Raw genomic sequence first — 19,910 nt, forward strand, 5'->3', positions numbered from 1 at the left:
CTGCCACAAAAGAAGGTAAGGTGGGGAGAGGGAAAATGATGGAGAGGGAGAGGGAGATAGAGAGAAAGAGGGAGGGGGGGGGAGGAAGAGAGAGAGAGAGAGAGAGAGAGAGAGAGAGAGAGAGAGAGAGAGAGAGAGAGAGAGAGAGAAGAAAGCAGAAAGAGGAGAAAGGGGGAAAGAGAAAGGGAGAAGGGAAGAATGTTTTCCTAGTAATACAAGAGTGATATAAATTTTGAACATCAACCATTTAAAAGCACTTTTCAAGAGAACTAAAGGTGATCTTTTCAATCGATGCAAAGAGGCACTTGATGAACTTCTCCATCCCTTATAAGAGGCCCAGGGCATTGTGTACAGAAGTTAGATGCAGAAGATAATTCCCTCTGCTCACTAAAGAGGCTCAGTCAAATGGTTAAGGTCACACTTAACTGAGTCTATTCCCCCAGGTTCCAGAACAAGACAAACTGTCTTATCTAACAAGTCCTATTCAATATGTCCAGGTAATTAAGGTAAGACAAAGAAGGAAAAGAATACATTTGAAAGTAGAAGTAAAGTCCTATTTTATATGATATATATGTATACATATATTAGAAAAATACATAAATATTACATAGAGAATCTTAATGAATGTACAAAGTCATTCATCAAAACATAAAGTAAATTTAATAAGGTTGTTGGATCCACAATAAGTAAAAACCATTGCAGTTTTAAAATTTTGCAGTAAACAATTAGGAAGCACTGGAAGAGTTCTCTGTATTAGCATGTTAAGAAACAAATTAATACAGCCAATTAGTAATGCATATAATTTTTTATGTTGTAGTTCAAAATTTACAACTAAATTTTACAATAAAAAATTTAAAAGAAAATGACAACTCAGCATTAAAAAGGCAAAGTTCTAGTTATATAATGAGTATCAGAGTGATGAACAACATATTCAACTAATTTACTCAAAGATCAAATATTGTTTCTTTTCTATCAAAGGAATTAGAAGTTTGCTTTAAAATTTAGAAGTCAGTAGAGTGCTGCCATGCAGGATAGGGTCCTGATTTTGGTTTCTAAGGCTCAAGTAAAAAGACAGGCATAATGGAGTGGGCTGTAATTCCAGTGCTGGTTAGGTGGAGATAGGAGGAACTCTGGGGTATAATTCCAGCCAGTGAAGACTAATTGGCAAAATCTGGGCCACTGAGAGACCCTGTCTCAAAAAGCAAAGTACATATAAGGTTGACTTCTGTCCTCAACACACATGCACACAGTACACAGGCAGGCAGACTTGCACCCAAATGAACTCTCTCTCTCTCTCTCTCTCTCTCTCTCTCTCTCTCTCTCTCTCTCTCTCTCTCTCTCTCTCTCTCTCTCTCACACACACACACACACACACACACACACACACACACACATCTATCTATCTATCTGTCTATCTATCTATCTATCTATCTATCTATCTATCTATCTATCTATCTATATCACTACCTCTCTATTTCTTTCTGGATTGTATTCTGTTTCATTTACTCATCCATGAATAAACATTCCAGACTTAAAAGAGGGAACCCTGTTTTAGGGACTCACGGTCTTCCCTTTGTGTCCCTGGAACTGAGCTCATAGACACTCTAGACAGAATAGGGACTGATGTTACATATGAGCAGTGTTCACAAATCGTTGGCTGAGAGTTGGTCAGTCACATACACTTCAAGACAGGTAGGTTAGTGGAATGCTTATCCTGGGACAGTGTGGCACTCTATTGAAACTCAAATTTTTAGTAAGTGAAGGAGATAGAAAACAACCTGTGGTTTCTGACCCACAAGTGCTGACTAACTGGAAGATACACTTAGGAAGACTTTGATTGCAGTTTAAACTTGAGAATACTTAGAAATAATTTGAAACACTGGCATTATTAGTGCATTTATAGGTCATTCTCACTAACCCACCAGAACACAGAGAAAGTTCTTTTCTCTTTCGTCTTCTTATGTTGAGATCTCACACTGCAGATGAAGCTAACCTGAAAACCCTCATCTTGTCCAATCTGGTCTTATAGCCACCGTTCTGACTTGACTTTTCCCATGCTAGGATGACAAGCCTAAATCACCTTACCTGCCTCCATCTTATGTTTTTAGTCACCATTGGAACTGCATGCAGAAAAATCAGTTTTCTTCACTCAACCCCTTAAATAAAAACATATGAGACTCACTGCTAAGTGCTGATCATCTAGAAAACCAAAAGCATGCTGAACAGGATTTATGAATTACATGTTAAAGCAGAAATGGTAGAGTAAGATTTGTGCCTGATCAAATTATAGATTTTTGTATACTGACTCATAAATCAAGCAGGGAATTCCCAAGGGCAACAGAAACATTTATAAATCCAAGCTTACTTGGATTTACTGCCTGAGTGACTACCAGAGGGATGCTATGTTTACAAATTTCTTTTCAATTTCACAAAACTAGATTTTTTATAAACTCTGGGCACCCTTGATGAGGATACTTTCCAATGCTTTCTAGTGACACTTGGGACATGCTGACTAAAGATAATGTTAGAAGGCAAGTCGTTTGCCTTAAATTATTTAATGATATTTAACATTTTATAATAAAATAACACCTACCTATATTTTAAAGAACAATTTCATAATAAAAACATATCTGTTTGATATATACTGATTAAGATAAATCATTATGTGAACATGAAATGACATGTAAATGTTCATTGAACTAAATGCCTAAAACATCTGAGAGCATGTTAAATGATTCAGAACACATTAAGTGGTAAAAAAAAAAATCTATCTACTATGTATCATGGTCTGTGTTTAAATTTTAATTAGGCAAATATATTTGCTAATATTAACATAATGAATTTTGTTATGAATATAAAATGTTTAAGGTGGCTTTGTAACCAATCTGGTAAAAATTAAGGTATTTTAAGGAGACACTTGTGTCTCTCAACCTATCAGATTATTGAAACAATGGAATCCATAGAAATGGGACTTTCCCCAGGAGTCTCATGCTGGGAGGAAGGCACCAGCCAGAGGGAAAACTTGTCTCCCTGAAAGAGATATCAAACAATTCTAACAACTTGTCAGACCACTACAGTATGAGATTGAAGCATAAACAAGATGGGTCTGAGGTGGACTGGACCACACCTTGACTGGGACTGCTTAGCTGCCTATCTTGGTCCACCCTCTATTTAGACTCCATGAAGATGAGCTGGAGGGTTTGCTCCATCTCTTTGCCTCTTTCCCCTATACGGCCATATTGGGTAAATCTCCTTTTTTTCTGCATTCCACTATTAATTTGCCTCTTTTTATTAACTATTGAGAACCAGTGTCTGAACCTGACTTGGGACACACAGATTGTGTCCTCCAGGATCAACATAAAACAGAGCACATTAAACGATAAAATTAATCTACTATTTATCATAGTCTGTGTTTAAATTTTAATTAGTCAAATACATCTACTAATATTAAAATCATGAGTTTTGTTATCACTATAAAATAGTTCAGGTGTTTTGAAAAAACACATTTTTCCAGATTCAGTTTTCTCTCATGTGATTTTCTGTCCACAATCTTAGGAACTGCATCCTGCATGTTTAATGATATTCTTCAAAGCATTCACCTGGCCCATCTTCTCATGTCATTCCATTCTCTGATCTGAAGTCCCCTCCTCAGCACTTGTCCCATTGTTCTGTCTTTTCTTCACAAAAAGATGCTAATAAACAACTCAAATGTGCAAGATGGCAGAGCTCATAAATGACGGCACATGTCAGTAGGTGCATTATGTAATGGTTTCTATCTCCTGTTTAACACAATAGTTATTATATATATATATATATATATATATATATATATATATATATATATATATTTAATAAAAATCTATAATTACATTAATAATGAAATAATATATTACTATATAATAAAATTAAAGATAGATTATGTTATTTATTTGTAAGTAATGAAAAACCAAAATCAATATAACTTAGCATGCAAATTACATATTTTCTAAGGAAATGGATCTTCCTATCCAAGCTAGATATCAGAGTTTTCTTAAAATGTGTTCTCATAGCTTTTAAAATTGAATGGGAATTAATTAATGTTTCAGGAAATCAATAGTTTGGGTAATGGTTTATATATTAAATGTTTCCTCTTCTCATATGGTCGTGTATTAGGGGCCCGATCCCCAGATGGTAGGAGATTGTAGAAAATTCAATAGGTAGGAGCTAGCAAAAGGAGAGAAGTCATTGGGAGATGTCTCTTGGAATATATTGTCCTTGTCTCTCTTTTTTGTCCATGGTATGTCCATACCAAGGACCTAATGGGTGATATCACTCTGTATGCTGTGAATGTGTTGCTCTGATTGGTTGATAAATAAAACACTGATTGGTCAGTAGCCAGGCAGGAAGTATAGGTGGGATAAACAGACAAGGAGAATTCTGGGAAGAGGAAGGCTGAGTCAGGAGATGCCAGCCCACTGTCTAGGAAACAGCATGTAACAGCACACAGGTACAGCAATGGAAAATGTGACAACATATAGATTTACAGAAATGGGCCAAGTTTAAATGTAAGAGCTAGTCAGTGGTAGGTTTGAGCTAATGGCTGAGCAGTTTTAATTAATATAAGCTTCTGAGTGATTATTTTATAAGCAGCTGTAGGGTCTGGGCAGGACTGGAGAAAACTTCAGCTACAAGGACCATGAGTCAAAATGAAAACATGATCCAAAAGAAATCCTTCTTCCTTTGCACTGTCTCTGTGAGGGATTTTATTATAACAACAAGAAATGTAACTCATGCAATATGATTTTTTAAGTTGTTGAAAAAAATGTAGTGTTTCTATGGGCTTTAATTCTATTGAATATAACACAGAGACAGACAGACAGACAGGTGCACACACATAAACACACACATATCACAAAGCCCCAACATTCTAAAATATAATGCATTTTAAAAAGCAGAACTTAAGAAAACAGATTTGCAGCAGAATATTTAGAAGCTATGAAACTTGCTTATCAGAGCCAGTGGTGGGTCTATTTCAAGTCTGACTCTTGTAAAGTCTTGGGAGCTTTCTTTAAGGAAAATAATACATTAAATTAACTACCAGTCAGAGCCTGGCAGCACAGATTCCTACATACTTTATTGCAATTTCCGGCCACAAACTTTCTGAACTCATTTTTATGTGGCTACTTTACAATATCTTTATCCAAGAGGAGAAGAAAAAAACTAACAGTGTTGCAATTTGCTTTTAGCTGATCTTGATTATTTTTTAAGCTTTTTGTTTGTCAGTGACAATAAGTCAGTATTTGAGAATAGTATAGATTTTTGGAGCTACTCTTAACTGGAATGGCCAGCAGCCACTTAGCTATGCCTGAAAGTGACTATCACCCACATGAATACACACTAAACCCAGACTAAATGTAATCACAAATCCTTTTCCCCCTAGCAGGATACCCTAAATCATGCCATCATCCCAAGCCATTTGAAGGAAGAAGAATTGAAGATTAGTGAAACAATGGTTTTGAAATAAATGATTAAAATACTTCTTTCTCAATTCATATAAAAAGTCCATTGAGTCAGATAAGTCCTACACACCAGATAAATGGGCTAATCTTCAAGTAAAAAAGGTATGACCTGTTCAGTAGTGTCCTGACCCAGAAGAGCCTGAAACTAGACCCCCAAGATGATAACTGTTGATGTAAGACCCAGGGCCAAATCAAGAAATGTCACAATAACTATAGAAGCAAAGCCCGCCAAACAGCACACACATAAATTCAGCCCTTTGTTTAATAAAATGAGCTTGTTCACAACTCCCAGAATCTGTGTTGTTGATTCTATGTCTTCTCACCTCCTGCCCCCAAGGGTACCCAGGCCAGTAGAGCCAGAACAGCAACAGCCCATGACCTGTCTTAGTCACAAAGGACAAAGCTGTTATGAGTTGGATATGGTTTGACCCACAAAGTTTCAAGCTTGCTGGGTAGTAATTTCCTCTGAATTGAAATATTCCATCCCAGAGGGAAGCTCACTAAGCTGTAGGAAATTCTAAAGGGAGGCTTCTTATGATTCAGGAAAAAAACAACTCCTATGTCTCAAGAAGTCCCTGAAAGTGACTAGATGTACATGGTGGTTTCTTCTCCTCTTCAAGATTATACAAGCAGTTAGAACTGCTGAAGAGACTGAAAGCAGCAGAATGTCCTGGGAGAGAATTTTCTACCTGCCTGGCTGTCTGCAAGTCCTCCAGAGAGCTCCACAGTTACAGCCTTTGTGATCTGTCACCCATGCTGGAGCGGATTTTAGTGATGCAGCTGCCTTCGAGAGTTCCATAATTCTCTAAGTAACCTCTCATTGTAGGGGTCCAAAAACAAAACAAAACAAAATATAGTACAACACAACACAACAAAACAAAACGCTGAACGAAGACCCCAGACTCAAATAGTATGCAAGAGCAAAGAGTTTATTTACCAGCATATGCAGGGTCATTTACCTGTACAAAATGGGAGGAGTGTTCAGGCTCCTTTTAAGCACTGCTAGGGGAGTTTCAGAGCAGTTAAATCATCTCAAACATAATTGGTCAAGTAAGCAGCAGTTACACCAGTATATTTTTGATCAGCTGAGGTTTTAGTTTTTCCATCTTTGGTGGTGCTATTTGGCTTGTTATAGACCCTTGGGGACATGAATCTTTGTTAGAGAAAGTATGTCACTGGGGTAAGGTCTGGAAATCTATAGCCTTGCCCCACTTCTCCTTCACTCTCTGCTTCTTGCGTGTGAATGGGTATGTAATCTCTCAGCTTCCTACTCTGGCCACTTACTGTCACAAATGTCCCAGCATTATGGACTCTCCTTCTGGAACTGTATGCCCAAATAAACTCTGACTTCCACAGATTGCTTGATCACGGTATTGTGACACAGCAGCGAAAAAGTAACTAAATGCTACTGCAACAGTATTGAGGTCATGGTGTCTTTAAAAGATGTGTTTAGCTCTTTAAGAGAAATTAGTTTTCCTCTCATTAGGAGTGAGATAAGTCTCACAGGAGGTTGTTCCCATAGTCAAAGAACTATGTTCTTCAGTACTTTGTCACAGCAACATACAACATGCAAAGATAAGGTCTAGGGAGGTGAGGTGCCCTGAAGAGAAAGATTTATATCACAACAGACTCAGACTGTTGAGAGTACCACAGCAACAGTGATATCTACCCCAGGAAATAACTTGGTAGTGACAGAAGAAAGCTCCTAAGACCCGAAGCTGCCTCAAAGGAAATTAAAATGGCACAGAGAATCCAGTAGAAATAACAGCGTTGTGGCATCAAGGCACTAAGAAGAGAAGTAGCCCTTGAGGATTCATTATTCTAGTACCAATTCTTGACTTACCCAGTAGATGTGTTGCTTCCTTGTCGCCATGACCAGATTGTGTAACATCTCAAACAATGAAAAATTAATTTTGGCAGACAGAGTTTAATCTATCAAGGCAGAGAAGACATGGTGCTGGGAGAGACTCTGTCAGTGGCTACAAGAGCATGACGCACCTACTCCTTACACCATGGCAGGCAGGAAAACAAAACGGGTCAGAAACAGAAACGGGCCTATCCTTCAAGGCTCACCTCGGGTAACCCACTCCTGCCAGCCCAGCTCTATCTCCTAAAGACTCTACAACCTTCAAATTAGTGCCACAAGCCAGGGACCGATCATTCAAAGCATAAGCCTGCAGCAGACGTCTCAGATTCAAACTGTAACACCCCATCATGTATCAGTGGATATGCTCGAAGCATTCGGTGAGAAAGACCGTGTGGTAGTTAATAAGGGCTGAGCACCAGCTCCTATTCTGGACTCATTTAATCCTGTGGGAACCAGTGGGGGAGATTCTAATGACATCACCATTTTATGACCCTCAGTTTAGTAAAGGCAATGCTTTATAAATTTGGCTTTTTTTTTTAGAACTTCTGAGAACTTGCTGCTCCCCTTACTCTATTCAATTATTTTAACCAAACAGAAATGAATTTTCGTATTTCACTTTCAATACTCTTCAATATAGTTGCCATGGTAATTTCAGATAACTCCTCAGGGTCAGTCTACTTAATTGTAAAGAAGTTATGGCTTATGAAATGACTGTTTAATTAGGTATCATATTTGATAACTAAGTAGATTAATCGGACTCCAAAATGAAATGATTTTTGGTATAGTTTGTTTAGACTGGCATGTTCCAAGGACAATTTGTTCTAGGATTTTCCTGTGAGAAGAGGTGGTGGAAACAGATTTGCTAAATCCGCATTTCACCTACTGTATCTGAATGTCTAGATTAAGTCCTGGGAAAATGCATTTGTAGAAGACACTCCCAGTACAGGTTCATGCATATCAGCTATCGGGCGCGTATACTTTAAACTAACTTAAGTGCTGTAAAAATCTCTGATTTATATTTTGCTGAATAGACATAATGAAGACCACTGTTTATGAATGCAAAAACACTTAAGAAGCTGTGTGCAGTTTAAGAAATGGATACATTTTATCAAGTGTTTTTTTCCTTATACGTGAAAACTGGCTTGAAAACATTATTTTTATTTTTATTTTTTTTAATTTTTATTTTGCAATACAATTCAGTTCTACATATCAGCCACGGATTCCCTTGTTCTCCCCCCTCCCGCCCCCCTTACCTTCCCCCAGCACACCCCCCATTCCCACCTCCTCCAGGGCAAAGCCTCCCCCGCGGACTGAGATCAACCTGGTAGACTCAGTCCAGGTAGGTCCAGTCCCCTCCTCCCAGGCCGAGCCAAGCGATCCTGCATAGGCCCCAGGTTTCAAACAGCCAACTCATGCAATGAGCACAGGACCCAGTCCCACTGCCTGGATGCCTCCCAAACAGATCAAGCCAATCAACTGTCTCACCCATTCAGAGGGCCTGATCCAGTTGGTGACCCCTCAGCCATTGGTTCATAGTTCATGTGTTTCCATTCATTTGGCTATTTGTCCCTGTGTTTTATCCAACCTTGGTCTCAACAATTCTCGCTCATATAAACCCTCCTCATTCTCACTAATTGGACTCCCAGAGATCCACCCAGGGCCTAGACATGGATCTCTGCATCCAGATCCCTTAGTAGTTGGATGGGGTTTCTAGCATGACAATTAGGGTGTTTGGCCAAGGAAAAAAGAAAGCATCTTCAACAAATGGTGCTGGCATAACTGGATATCAACATGTAGAAGGCTGCAAATAGATCCATATCTATCACCGTGCACAAAACTTAAGTCCAAGTGGATCAAGGACCTCAACATAAATCCAGCTACTCTGAACCTGCTAGAAGAGAAAGTAGGAAGTAGTCTTGAATGCATTGGCATAGGAGATCACTTCCTAAATAGAACACCAGTAGCACAGACACTGAGAGAAACAATCAATTAATGGGACCTCTTGAAACTGAGAAGCTTTTGTAGAGCAAAGGATACGGTCAACAAGGCAAAGTGACAGCCTACAGAATGGGAATAGAGCTTCACCAACCCCACATCTGACAGAGGACTGATATCCAGAATGTATAAGGAACTCAAGAAATTAGACATCAAAATGCCCAACAGTCCAATTAAGAAATGGGCTATAGAACTAAACAGAGAATTCTCAACAGAGGAAACTCAAATGGCTGAAAGACATTTAAGGAATTGCTCAACATCCCTAATCATCAGGGAAATGCAAATCAAAACAACTCTGAGATACCACCTTACACCTGTCAGAATGGCTAAGATCAAAAACACTGAAGACACCTTATGCTGGAGAGGATGTGGAGCTAGGGGATCTCTCCTCCACTGCTGGTGGGAATGCAAGCTTGTACAACCACTTTGGAAATCAATATGGCGCTTTCTTAGAAAATTGGGAATCCATCTCCCCCAAGATCCAGCTATACCACTCTTGGGCATATACCCAAGGAATGCTCAACCACACCACAAGAGCACTTGTTCAGCTATGTTCATATCAGCATTGTTAGTAATAGCCAGAACATGGAAACAACCTAGATGCCCTTCAACTGAAGAATGGATAAACAAAATGTGGTACATATACACAATGGAATACTACTCAGCAGAGAAAAACAATGACATCATGAGGTTTGCAGACAAATGGATGGATCTAGAAAAAATCATCCTGAGTGAGGTAACCCAGACTCAGAAAGACAAACATGGTATGTACTCACTCATAGGAGGATACTAGATGTGGAACAAGGCTGACTGGACTGCTACTCACATCACCAGGGAGGCTACCTGGAAAACAGGACCCCAAGAAAGACACGGGGATCGCCCAATGACAGAGAAATGGAAGAGATCTACATGAACAGCCTGGACATGAGTGGGGGTAGTGAAGGGCGAGGACCAAGGGAAAGAGAGCTTGGGGGAGCGGGAGACCCCAGCTGGATCAACAACAGAGAGGGAGAGCAAGGACTAGGAGACCTTGGTAAATGAAGACCACATGAGAATAGGAAGAAGCAAAGTGCTAGAGAGGCCCACAGAAATCCACAAAGATACCCCCACAACAGACTGCTGGCAATGGTCGAGATACAGCCTGAAAACATTATTTGAAGTAAATGATGCTGTGCAGGAAAAAAGTAACTTGCATGGTTTTCTAGGTCTTTAAATCAAACCACTTATTATTTGAGACAACTGGGGGTTGGACTGCCTAATGGCATAATCTGAAAAGCAGAACAGATTTTACTGGCTTTGGAAAAATCATTCCAGGATTACTTTCCCTTGAGAACTATTTTTTTCCTCCATCCAGAAATACATAGATTTGGGAGCCTCCTTTTCTTCTCTTAAATATTTAGGCCATAAGAAAAAAATCAAGATAAATTCTTTTTGCTTAATTAATGAATTTTACAAATGTATGAACATAGTTTGGAAAGCTTGTCAATGTCTTGATTTGAATATTGACATCTTCATTCCCAAATAGCACTGAGACATTTCATGAAACATTATTTTCTCTTAATAAACTTACTAAAGCCATTTTTACTCATTTTCATCATGAAATTTAATTATCAACATCCTTACACTTCTGTTTCCCATGTCCTTACTTTTATTCCATGTTGTCTATGGGCTCCCTTTCCATAAAGCATGTGAAGCTGATATTTCAACTATTGCTGCATGGGGTTTCCAGTGAACTGTGGATATAGAGAATGAGCCATTTCTCCAAAGATCTCAGTTACTAACTGAGGTACTCACCCATATAGAAAATGATAAGAAGTGTTCAGATTTTGAACTGGAGTAGAATGACAGAGATATAAGCTATCTTAGTATTATTTATAATCCACCGGCATAACATTCAATTGAAATAAAAGATGTAATAGAGAGGGCTGGATGTGGTGGCATGTGCCTTTAATCACAGCACAACAGAGGCAGAGGCAGCGGCAAGGGAATCTCTGAGTTCAAGGCCAGCCTGGTCTACAAAGAAAGTTCCAGGATAGTCAAAGCTACACAGGGAAACTCTTCCTTGAAAAGCAAAAGTAACAACGCAGAATGATATAGTGGAGAGATTTAAATAATCACATGTAGGCCCACATGAACTTCACCATAGCTATGCTGTTCTTTTGCCCTTGGAAGATGGTTTTCAAAACATGAGGTTTTTCATTTGCTGCTTATAAAATCCAGTGTCAAAACTGTGCCCTTCTGCTTTAGATTTGTTCTTTTACTAAAAAAGGGAATCATGATATTTTCATTAAGCATTTCTCCCACAATAATGCACCCCAGGAGACTCAGTGTCCTTGGTGGGCAGTGGATAGCTCAGCATTTGTTCTCTTTTGAAAATTTTAAGGTATTATGACTTGTGGGCTAATGAAATGGGTCCATGTACTCCTTTTTATCTACCTGACAAATGTAAAAGTTCTGTCCACTTGTCCCCTTATGCTAACATAGGATGATTTGTTAATAGACCATATGGTAGCCACACATTTTAGCAACTCCCAAGAGTGACATTTTGGTCAAATATAAACAACTGTTGATGGATATTTCTCATAAGTAGATTTACACCAACATAGGACATATGGGTCTTATGTTGTAATGAATCATATAATAATCAAAAATTTTAGCCAGGTGTTTTTGTTGGTTGTTTTTTTACTCTTCATACTCTTTTGGCTCTTTTGGGGGGCCTACCACCCAGCTCCCAAATAAATCTCACATGCAGGCTTATTCTTAATTATAAATGTCTGGCTTCAGCTTGGCTTGTTTCTTGCCAGCTTTTCTTTTTTTGTTATGAGCCAAAATTTGTATTTATTCATTTCTTGCACTTGAAGTACTCTTCAATGACATCCTTGGCCTGATATTCTTTGCCATAGTCCTTAACCACTACACAACTGCAACCAACCACTTTCCGTGGTTTTCCCTCTTGATCAGTTTTACAGAGGCCTACCCATTCCCCTAGTTTCTTGTTGTCATCAACCTTAATTAGGTTGATTTGATGCTCAGCACAAAGTGCCTCCACCAACTTGACATACATAGGCTCATCACAATTGGATGAGAGCACACAGAGATGTCCTTGGTGCTTGTCTAAGGCTTTGGTAGCTTCACGGATGCCACATGCCAGACCATCATGGATGAGGGCAGTCTTCAACATCTCTTGTAGAGCATGTTGTCCATTGATGTCCATTACACATCCAATAGCAATGCCTTCCTTGGCCATGGCGGTGGATTATGGGTGAGGCCGAATCTTGAATGCACCCGAGCCTCCACCTCCGCGCAATTCGGTAGTGGCAGGGGAAAAGCTTGCCAGCTTTTCTTTGTTTAAATTATCTCATCTACCTTTTGCCTCTGGGCTTTTTCCTTTTCTTAATTCTGTAATTCTACTTTCACTCTTACTCAGTGGCTGACTAGGTGGCTTGCCCCTAAAGTCCTCCTCTCCTTGTTCTCTTGCTCTTTCTTCTTCTCCTCCAAGATTTCTCCTTTTGTTTATTCTCTCTGTCTATCAATACTGCTTATCATTTCTCCTGCCTCTCTATTGGCCATTCAGCTCTTTATTAGACCATTAAGTGTCTTAGATGGGCACAGTAATATAGCTCCACAGAGTTAAACAAATGCAGCATAAAAGAACGCAGCACATCTTTGCATCATCATACAAATGTTCCAGAGCATAAACAAATGTAGCACAACTTAAAATAACATTCTACAACAAAGCGTGGTGGTGCTCGCCTTAATCCCAGCACTCGGGTGGCAGTGGCAGGTGGATCTCTGTGAGTTCGAGGCCAGCCTGATCTACAAAGAGAGTTTTAGGACAGCCAGGGCTGTTACATAGAAACACCCATCTTGGAAAATCAGAATAAATAAATAAATAAATAAATAAATTTTTAAAAAAATCAAGCACTTCAATGTCTCATGAGAGTGACATTTTAGTTCACTGTAAATAATTGTTAGATATTCTTTGTAAGTATGTTGAACTATCTACAAAAAAAGCTCAAAGAATTTTTCTGGATGCATCTATACGACAGAGCTACTTAGAACCCTGAACGTGTACTAATACAGATCAGGGTTTCTCTGTCTTGCCACTATTGACATTTTGAACCAAATCATTCTTTATGGTGAACACTGACCTGTGTGTTAGAGAATGTTTAGCAGCATGTCTGACTTCAACCCACTGGATGTCAGTGACACCACTTTTCTTAAATATTTTTCAAAAGGCATTTTCAAATATCCACTGTAGGGGCAAAATCTCACTTGTTGAGAACCACTGCTTTAAATATTTCAAGATTTTTTGCCGGGCGGTGGTGGCGCACGCCTTTAATCCCAGCACTCGGGAGGCAGAGGCAGGAGGATCTCTGTGAGTTCAAGGCCAGCCTGGTCTACAAAGTGAGTTCCAGGAAAGGCGCAAAACTACAGAGAAACCCTGTCTCGAAAAACCAAAAAAAAAAAAAAGAAAAGAAAAAATATTTCAAGATTTTTATTTTTTCATTCAAGGTCATCTAATTTCACTGCTATGATACATCTTGGTATATCTTACCCAGAGTCCGTTGGTGAATCATTTTCTCCAAACTTTTATGTTCATTCTTCATATACATGAAACACTTTTATATACAACTATCTTCTAGGTGTTTTCATGTCTGACTGATATACATATATTGTAGTATTATATATGTTCATTATAACACAGATATATACATTTTATAGTGAGAAGACAAACATGAACATAAACTTTATGGTTTCCTACTAACAGCTCAGTGACTCATCTTCACAGATTTTGGTTGAACACAGTTGGGGAACCACCTTTGTTAGGCATAAGTCTATACTTTTCAATAAAAATATGTCATGGGTGACAGCACCTAACAGCTGTGCATCCACTCCAACACAGCTCTAGAGTCGGGCACTGCCATTGTTTAGACTTTACAAGATTTTTGAAGTTCATATCATGATCTCCTATGAAGTAAGATGAAATGGAGTGTTGGAGAGTAAATGAATTTGACCATTTAATAGATATTATACTGCCAGGGAGGAATCTGGCTTTGCTGGTCTCCACAGCTCTTTCTCTTTGGATCTTACAAGTGAAGAATTATTTATTTAAGTCTGTGTATGTCTACTAAGTGGATGGATGGCCTTTTATCATACTCCAAACTGTTACAGGACTGGGTTATGTAGTGAACAAAAGAGATAGTTTATAATCCAGTAGTGATATCTCAGCTGGCATATATATATATAAATATGCAAATGGTAAGGAGAAACGTTGAAAGAACTGGGATTACAAATTGCTTGAAAAATCCAGAGAAAGGGATTAAATGATTATTTATTGATTGAATGGACAGAAAATTTTGAAGAATGAGGAAGAATTGATATGTGTATCCCTTGATTTAAATTCATTTTGTAGCTTGACATTTCTCCATTTTATGGTTATTAATCATAACTGCAGGACTAAAATAGTATGAAAGATACTTTAGATATGTTACTCTTTCCTGACACTTGTAATTTATGCCCTCCCTTCATTTTCCCCGTGTTCCTTGAAACTTGTCAATTCTATTGATATTTTCAAAGGATAAGCTTTTGGCTTCATTACTTTTCCCACTGTTCTTCTGTTTTCATGCTCATTGATTTCTGCTTCGTGTTTTTTTTTCCTTTGTCTTTCCCTGACTTCCAAAGACAGAAGCAGATTGTTTATTCAAAGAAGTTGTTTCCTAATATAAGCTTTAATGCTAGCTATTTCTTTTCAGACACTGTAAGCACCATTCCTTACTTTTTATGTTCAGTATAAAGCCTTTATTTTTTAAATTGGCCTTAGGATTTCTTGGCCATGTGTTATTTTTTGCAGGTAGACTGATTTTCAAGTATTTCCTTCATTAAGTTTCCTCTTATCATTCTGTTTCATGATTTCTAGTATAATTATGTTATTGACAGATTGTACACTTCATCCATTTCAATTTTAAGTGTGTTTGTGACCACAGATATGGTCTATCTTAACACAGTCTTGACGAAAGCACTTGCAGAAGATACTGGCATCTGTTGACTGGAGTATTCTGCACATTTCAATTAGTTCCACAGTGTAGGTCAAGTCTTCTAAGTCTTACTGGTTTTCCACTCTAGTAACTTTTTCTTCTGAGAGGGGAGGTCCAGCCTAAGTATGGACTTGTCTTTTGTTTATCCCAGCTTTTCCAGTTTCTGTTTCATGAACTTTTGTTCTTTATTAGCAGCTGCATATGCCCTTAGGCTGACCACATATCCTTGAGTAATTGGCCCCTGCACCATTATGCAGCATCCTACTTTATCTTTGATGATACTCTCTGCTCTGAATGTGACTTTGCATAAATTAATGTAGCCACACCACCCACTTTCTTTCAGTTCCTGGTTCCATGGTATATCATTCCCAATCCTCTTGATTTTTAACAAATTTAAATCATTGTACTTCAGATGAGTCTTGTATAGAAAGTGTAGATGTGAGTTAGTATTTTGCATTTTTTAAGTCATTTGTTGTCTTTTATTTGGTATGTTTAGACTATTAATGTAGTTATTAGTATTTTTAGATTTAAGCCTACAATTTTATAATTCACATTGTCTCTTTCTTCTCTTTCTTCATTCATTTGATTCCTTTTTATTCCTTCATTTTTGGTTATATAAACATTTATTAGTGTTTTAGTTACTTCCTTTCACTGCCGTGACAAAATAAATGACTAAAATAACTTAAGAGTCTATTTTGGCTCATGACTTGAGAGCACAGCCCATCATAGTGGGGAAGGTATAGAGGCAAGTGGGAAATGAGGTAGATAATCACATTGTATCCGAAGTCCAGAAACAGGGGGAGATGAAGAGAGATGAATGGCATTATTGGCTCCTTTATTCTGCTTTACTCTTTGTTCAATCCAGGACCCCTGCCATAAGGCTAGACCTGACCAAATTCAGGGCATAGCTCCACTCTCAGTAATACCTCTCCGGAAACAGACTTACTCAGAGGTGTACTGCTAGATGCTTTTAAATCAAGTTGACAGTGAACATTGTTCATTATCGGCGGCATTCTATTTTAATCTACGGATTGTGGATTTCAATATATTATACTATAGATTAATAAAACTGTTGCTTTTTAGTGGGTGCTCAAGGGGACAATAGAAGGCAGACTTATCTGCACTTTGAACGAATTTGGTATCACTTTCACAGGAAACCCTGTCATCAACTCTCCCCCTTTGCCCTTAGTTACATTAGAAATTGTACCAGTAATGTGACAGTGCCCGTTGTAAGTGCATTATAGCACATTATGCTTTTCTATGTGACTATCAACTGCAATTTAGAGACCACAAGGAGGCAAAAAGCAGGCTAATATTTACCAGCTCCAGACCAGATTTTCTTAATCTGATTTTCTTTTCTGTATTCCAGCTTTCTTTCTGGCACCATCTGCTTTATTTCTTAGCTTCTTTTAGTAATCTTTTTAGATCAGATCCACTGGCCGAATGCTGTCATAGTTTTTCTTACTAATGCAATCTTAGTTTTTCTTAACCTCAAAATGGCTTTTTTTTTGCTGAGAGATATTTTGACTGGATACAGAACTGTAGAAAGATAGTTCTACTTTTCCAGAACTTAAAAAAAAAGTATCACATTTCTGTCTCCTGTGATTTCTGATGAAAAATAGAGGTGATGTGGGATATTTGATCACACTGTGATATTCCAAGCCTGCTAGTAAAGTTAACTTTGAATCTGGGGGCAGAGTTAACAACTAACTGACTGGAATAGAGATTATGGAGGACCCAGGAAAGAGTAGGGAGGGGCTTAGAAAGAGTCTCAGGCCCTTTGGATCAGGGAAGCATGGAGAGAGAGGGTTAGCTAGTCATTTCCTCCAATGTTTTCTTGATCTATCAGATTTTTACCCCAATATCTAGCTTCCAAGTTTTTATTAGTAATAGAACAATTTAGATAAACTCTTCATCTGGTGCCCAACATGGAGCACAAGATCACAAGATGTCTTCTGAAGCAGCCAACTCTGCAGCTGCCTGAGTCACCCCTCACAGCCATCACTATCATTCACGTGGCCCCTACACCCTCACTCCTACCGTGTGGGCTTTTCCTGTCCGTCCCCCTACAGCACCCAGTATTCACAGGTGGTCTCCCCTCCAAGTACTAACCAGGCATGACCCTGCTTAGCATGCGAGATCAGAAGAGATCGGGCATGTTCAGAGTGGTATGGCTGTAGACAACTTCAAAGTGGTTAGCTAAGATAGCCTAACCTCATAGACTGCTCCAGCCAGGACTTCAGATAAGCCCTGCACTTTCCTATCATACCAAGGCTGGACCACAGCTACCTCTTCCAGGACTTGATCATTTTCTCAGTGTCTACAAAAGATGGCCCTTGCCATCAGACAACAGGCAATAATTTTAAGAACACATTGACCACATTCCCAAGAGGTGTGATGACTGGTTTTTGGTTGTTCAGTGGATTATGGATGTTTATCATCAATTGGGGGAGTTGGTTACAAGTTATTATTGGTCATGTTCAGGGAGGAAACTAAGCAAAGGAGGTTGGATTCAGGGATCCCTTTCTGAAAGGATACAAGAGGGGACAAATAGGAATGATAGGATAGAAGGGTAGATTATTGAATCAACTTTCAAACTAAAAAGCAACTATTAATCTCAAATATTTTACATTGGTATGGATTTCTGTTTATTGATACAATTTTAAGGATATTTTTGTTAGAACATACTACATATACATATATATTTACACATATATATTTATGTATATATTTACATTTATGTATATATATATATATATAAAGGTTTGTACTCTTATTTAAGGTATTGTACCTATGCAGCTCATTTAAAAATGTAATTTAAAGTTCTAGCCCTTGAAAACTATTATTATAAACTATTTAGGATAATTAAGAAATGCAGGTTAGTAGTCATCTATAACACACAAACTTGTAGTCATATTAGATATGTTTTCAAGGTCAAACAGATATAGTTAAGATAGATGTCTTCAAATACTTCAGAGATCTACAGCATATGGCATTTAAGATGTTTTAATAGCGTAAGACTTTTCATAACAGTGAGATACATCTGCTCCTGGCAGCACCAATCTACTTCAGAGAAGATGATGGGTATCAAAGAACCTCGATATGGAGTTTGCTTTCATTTGTTGCAAAGTTAGCCACTGGGCAAGAAACTGTCCCTGCCTTGAATGTTGACAGTATACTGTCCAAATTGGAAAAGCAGGACACAAAAGAAGTATGCTGCTAATCTTTGCTAAGACAAGGTAAGACAGTTCTTGAAAATTCCTCCTTCATAGAAAAATTTGTCAGATAATCTAGGCCTGTAGGCCAATGATGGATGCCCTAACATTGTAGTGGAATATTATTTTAAGTTGTGTTACTTTTGTTTATGTTGCATTTGTTTAACTCTGTGAAGCTGTGTTACTGTGCCTATGTAAAACACCTGATAGTTTAATAAAGAACTGGCCAATAGCAAGGCAGGAGAAAGGATAGGCAGAGCTGGCAGGCAGAGAGTGTAAATATAGAAGGAGAAAACTGAGAGGAGGGATCTAAGATATAGAAGGAGCCAGAGAAGGGGAGGACTCCAGGGGCCAGCCACCCAGCTACACAGCAAACCATGGAGTAAAAGTAAGATTTACAGAAGTTAGAGAAAAGGAAAAGCCCAGAGATAAAAGGTAGTCAGGATAATTTAAGTTAAGGAAAGCTGACTAGAAACTAAGCCAAGCTGAGGCCAGGCATTCGTAATTAAGAATATGCCTCCATGTGTGATTTATTGGGGGGGGTGGCAGGTCCCCCCAAAAGAGCAAAACCCTCAAACAACATAATGACACCCAACATGGGGCACCAGATGTAACACAAATTGCTAAACAGTCTTATTAATAAAAAACTCGGAGCCAGATATTGGGGTAAAAGTTGAAAGATCAGGGAGGCAGAGCAGCAAGCCACTATTTCTTACCCCTATGAAATCCTCCATTGAAAGAGAGTGAGCTCCTCTCTCTGCCCCGCTTTATCACTTCCTCTCTCTGCCCAGCTCTATCACTTTCTGTCTGTCTGTACAGCCTTCCAGACCTCTTTGGTTAACTAGTGGCTAACTCCTCCTTCTGATTTTCAGACAAGCTTTATTTGTTAGAGCACAAATAAAATATCACTACACAACAGTGCAGAGGAGCTTTGGGTGATGGTCCAGGCAGCCAGATATCTCTGCCATTTCTATAGTTTTGAAAGTTACTTGCTCTGCACTTCCTGATTATTCAGATAATATTTTATCCTTCTTGGTTCTCTGATGAGGTTAAAGACTAGATAATTATAGGTATAGTTTTCCTTGTTACCAAATTCAGGAAAGAAACAAAAAAAGAGAGATGTAAAGTGATAAAGGAAGTCAAATGATAACTGTTTATTATCAGTAAAATTCGTGTACAATTATCGTAAGACAGAATAGGGAATCTGAACCAAATCACTAGCCGCTCCCCTGCTGCTGCTGCTCATTCCTCATTCCAAAAGGGCCCATGCATCCCTTATCTTTCAGTTATGTCCATT

At 38.5% G+C, this 19,910-nt stretch overlaps 2 protein-coding genes and 1 pseudogene across 2 annotated transcripts in view; all 3 read right to left on the reverse strand.

The window, feature by feature from the left end:
* Cyyr1 (cysteine and tyrosine rich 1) overlaps positions 1–19,910 on the reverse strand; it is a 103,498-nt gene that overhangs the window by 63,763 nt on the left and 19,825 nt on the right. The gene's annotated exons all lie outside the window — the stretch shown is intronic.
* LOC128112204 (40S ribosomal protein S12-like) lies at positions 12,139–12,607 on the reverse strand. The gene has a single exon (XM_052741069.1). The coding sequence runs from the start codon at positions 12,605–12,607 to the stop codon at positions 12,203–12,205; it is 405 nt and encodes a 134-aa protein (XP_052597029.1). The 3' UTR covers positions 12,139–12,202.
* Positions 17,462–17,580, reverse strand: LOC128112334 (uncharacterized; annotated as a pseudogene).

The sequence above is a fragment of the Peromyscus californicus genome, unplaced genomic scaffold, assembly GCF_007827085.1.
Source record: "Peromyscus californicus insignis strain IS unplaced genomic scaffold, ASM782708v3 Scaffold_16__1_contigs__length_79575227, whole genome shotgun sequence".
Classification (NCBI taxonomy): Eukaryota; Metazoa; Chordata; class Mammalia; order Rodentia; family Cricetidae; genus Peromyscus; species Peromyscus californicus.

Bases quoted from the DNA above. Each gene is read 5' to 3' on its own strand.
- LOC128112204 (XM_052741069.1), bottom strand. From the start codon at position 12,607: ATGGCCAAGGAAGGCATTGCTATTGGATGTGTAATGGACATCAATGGA.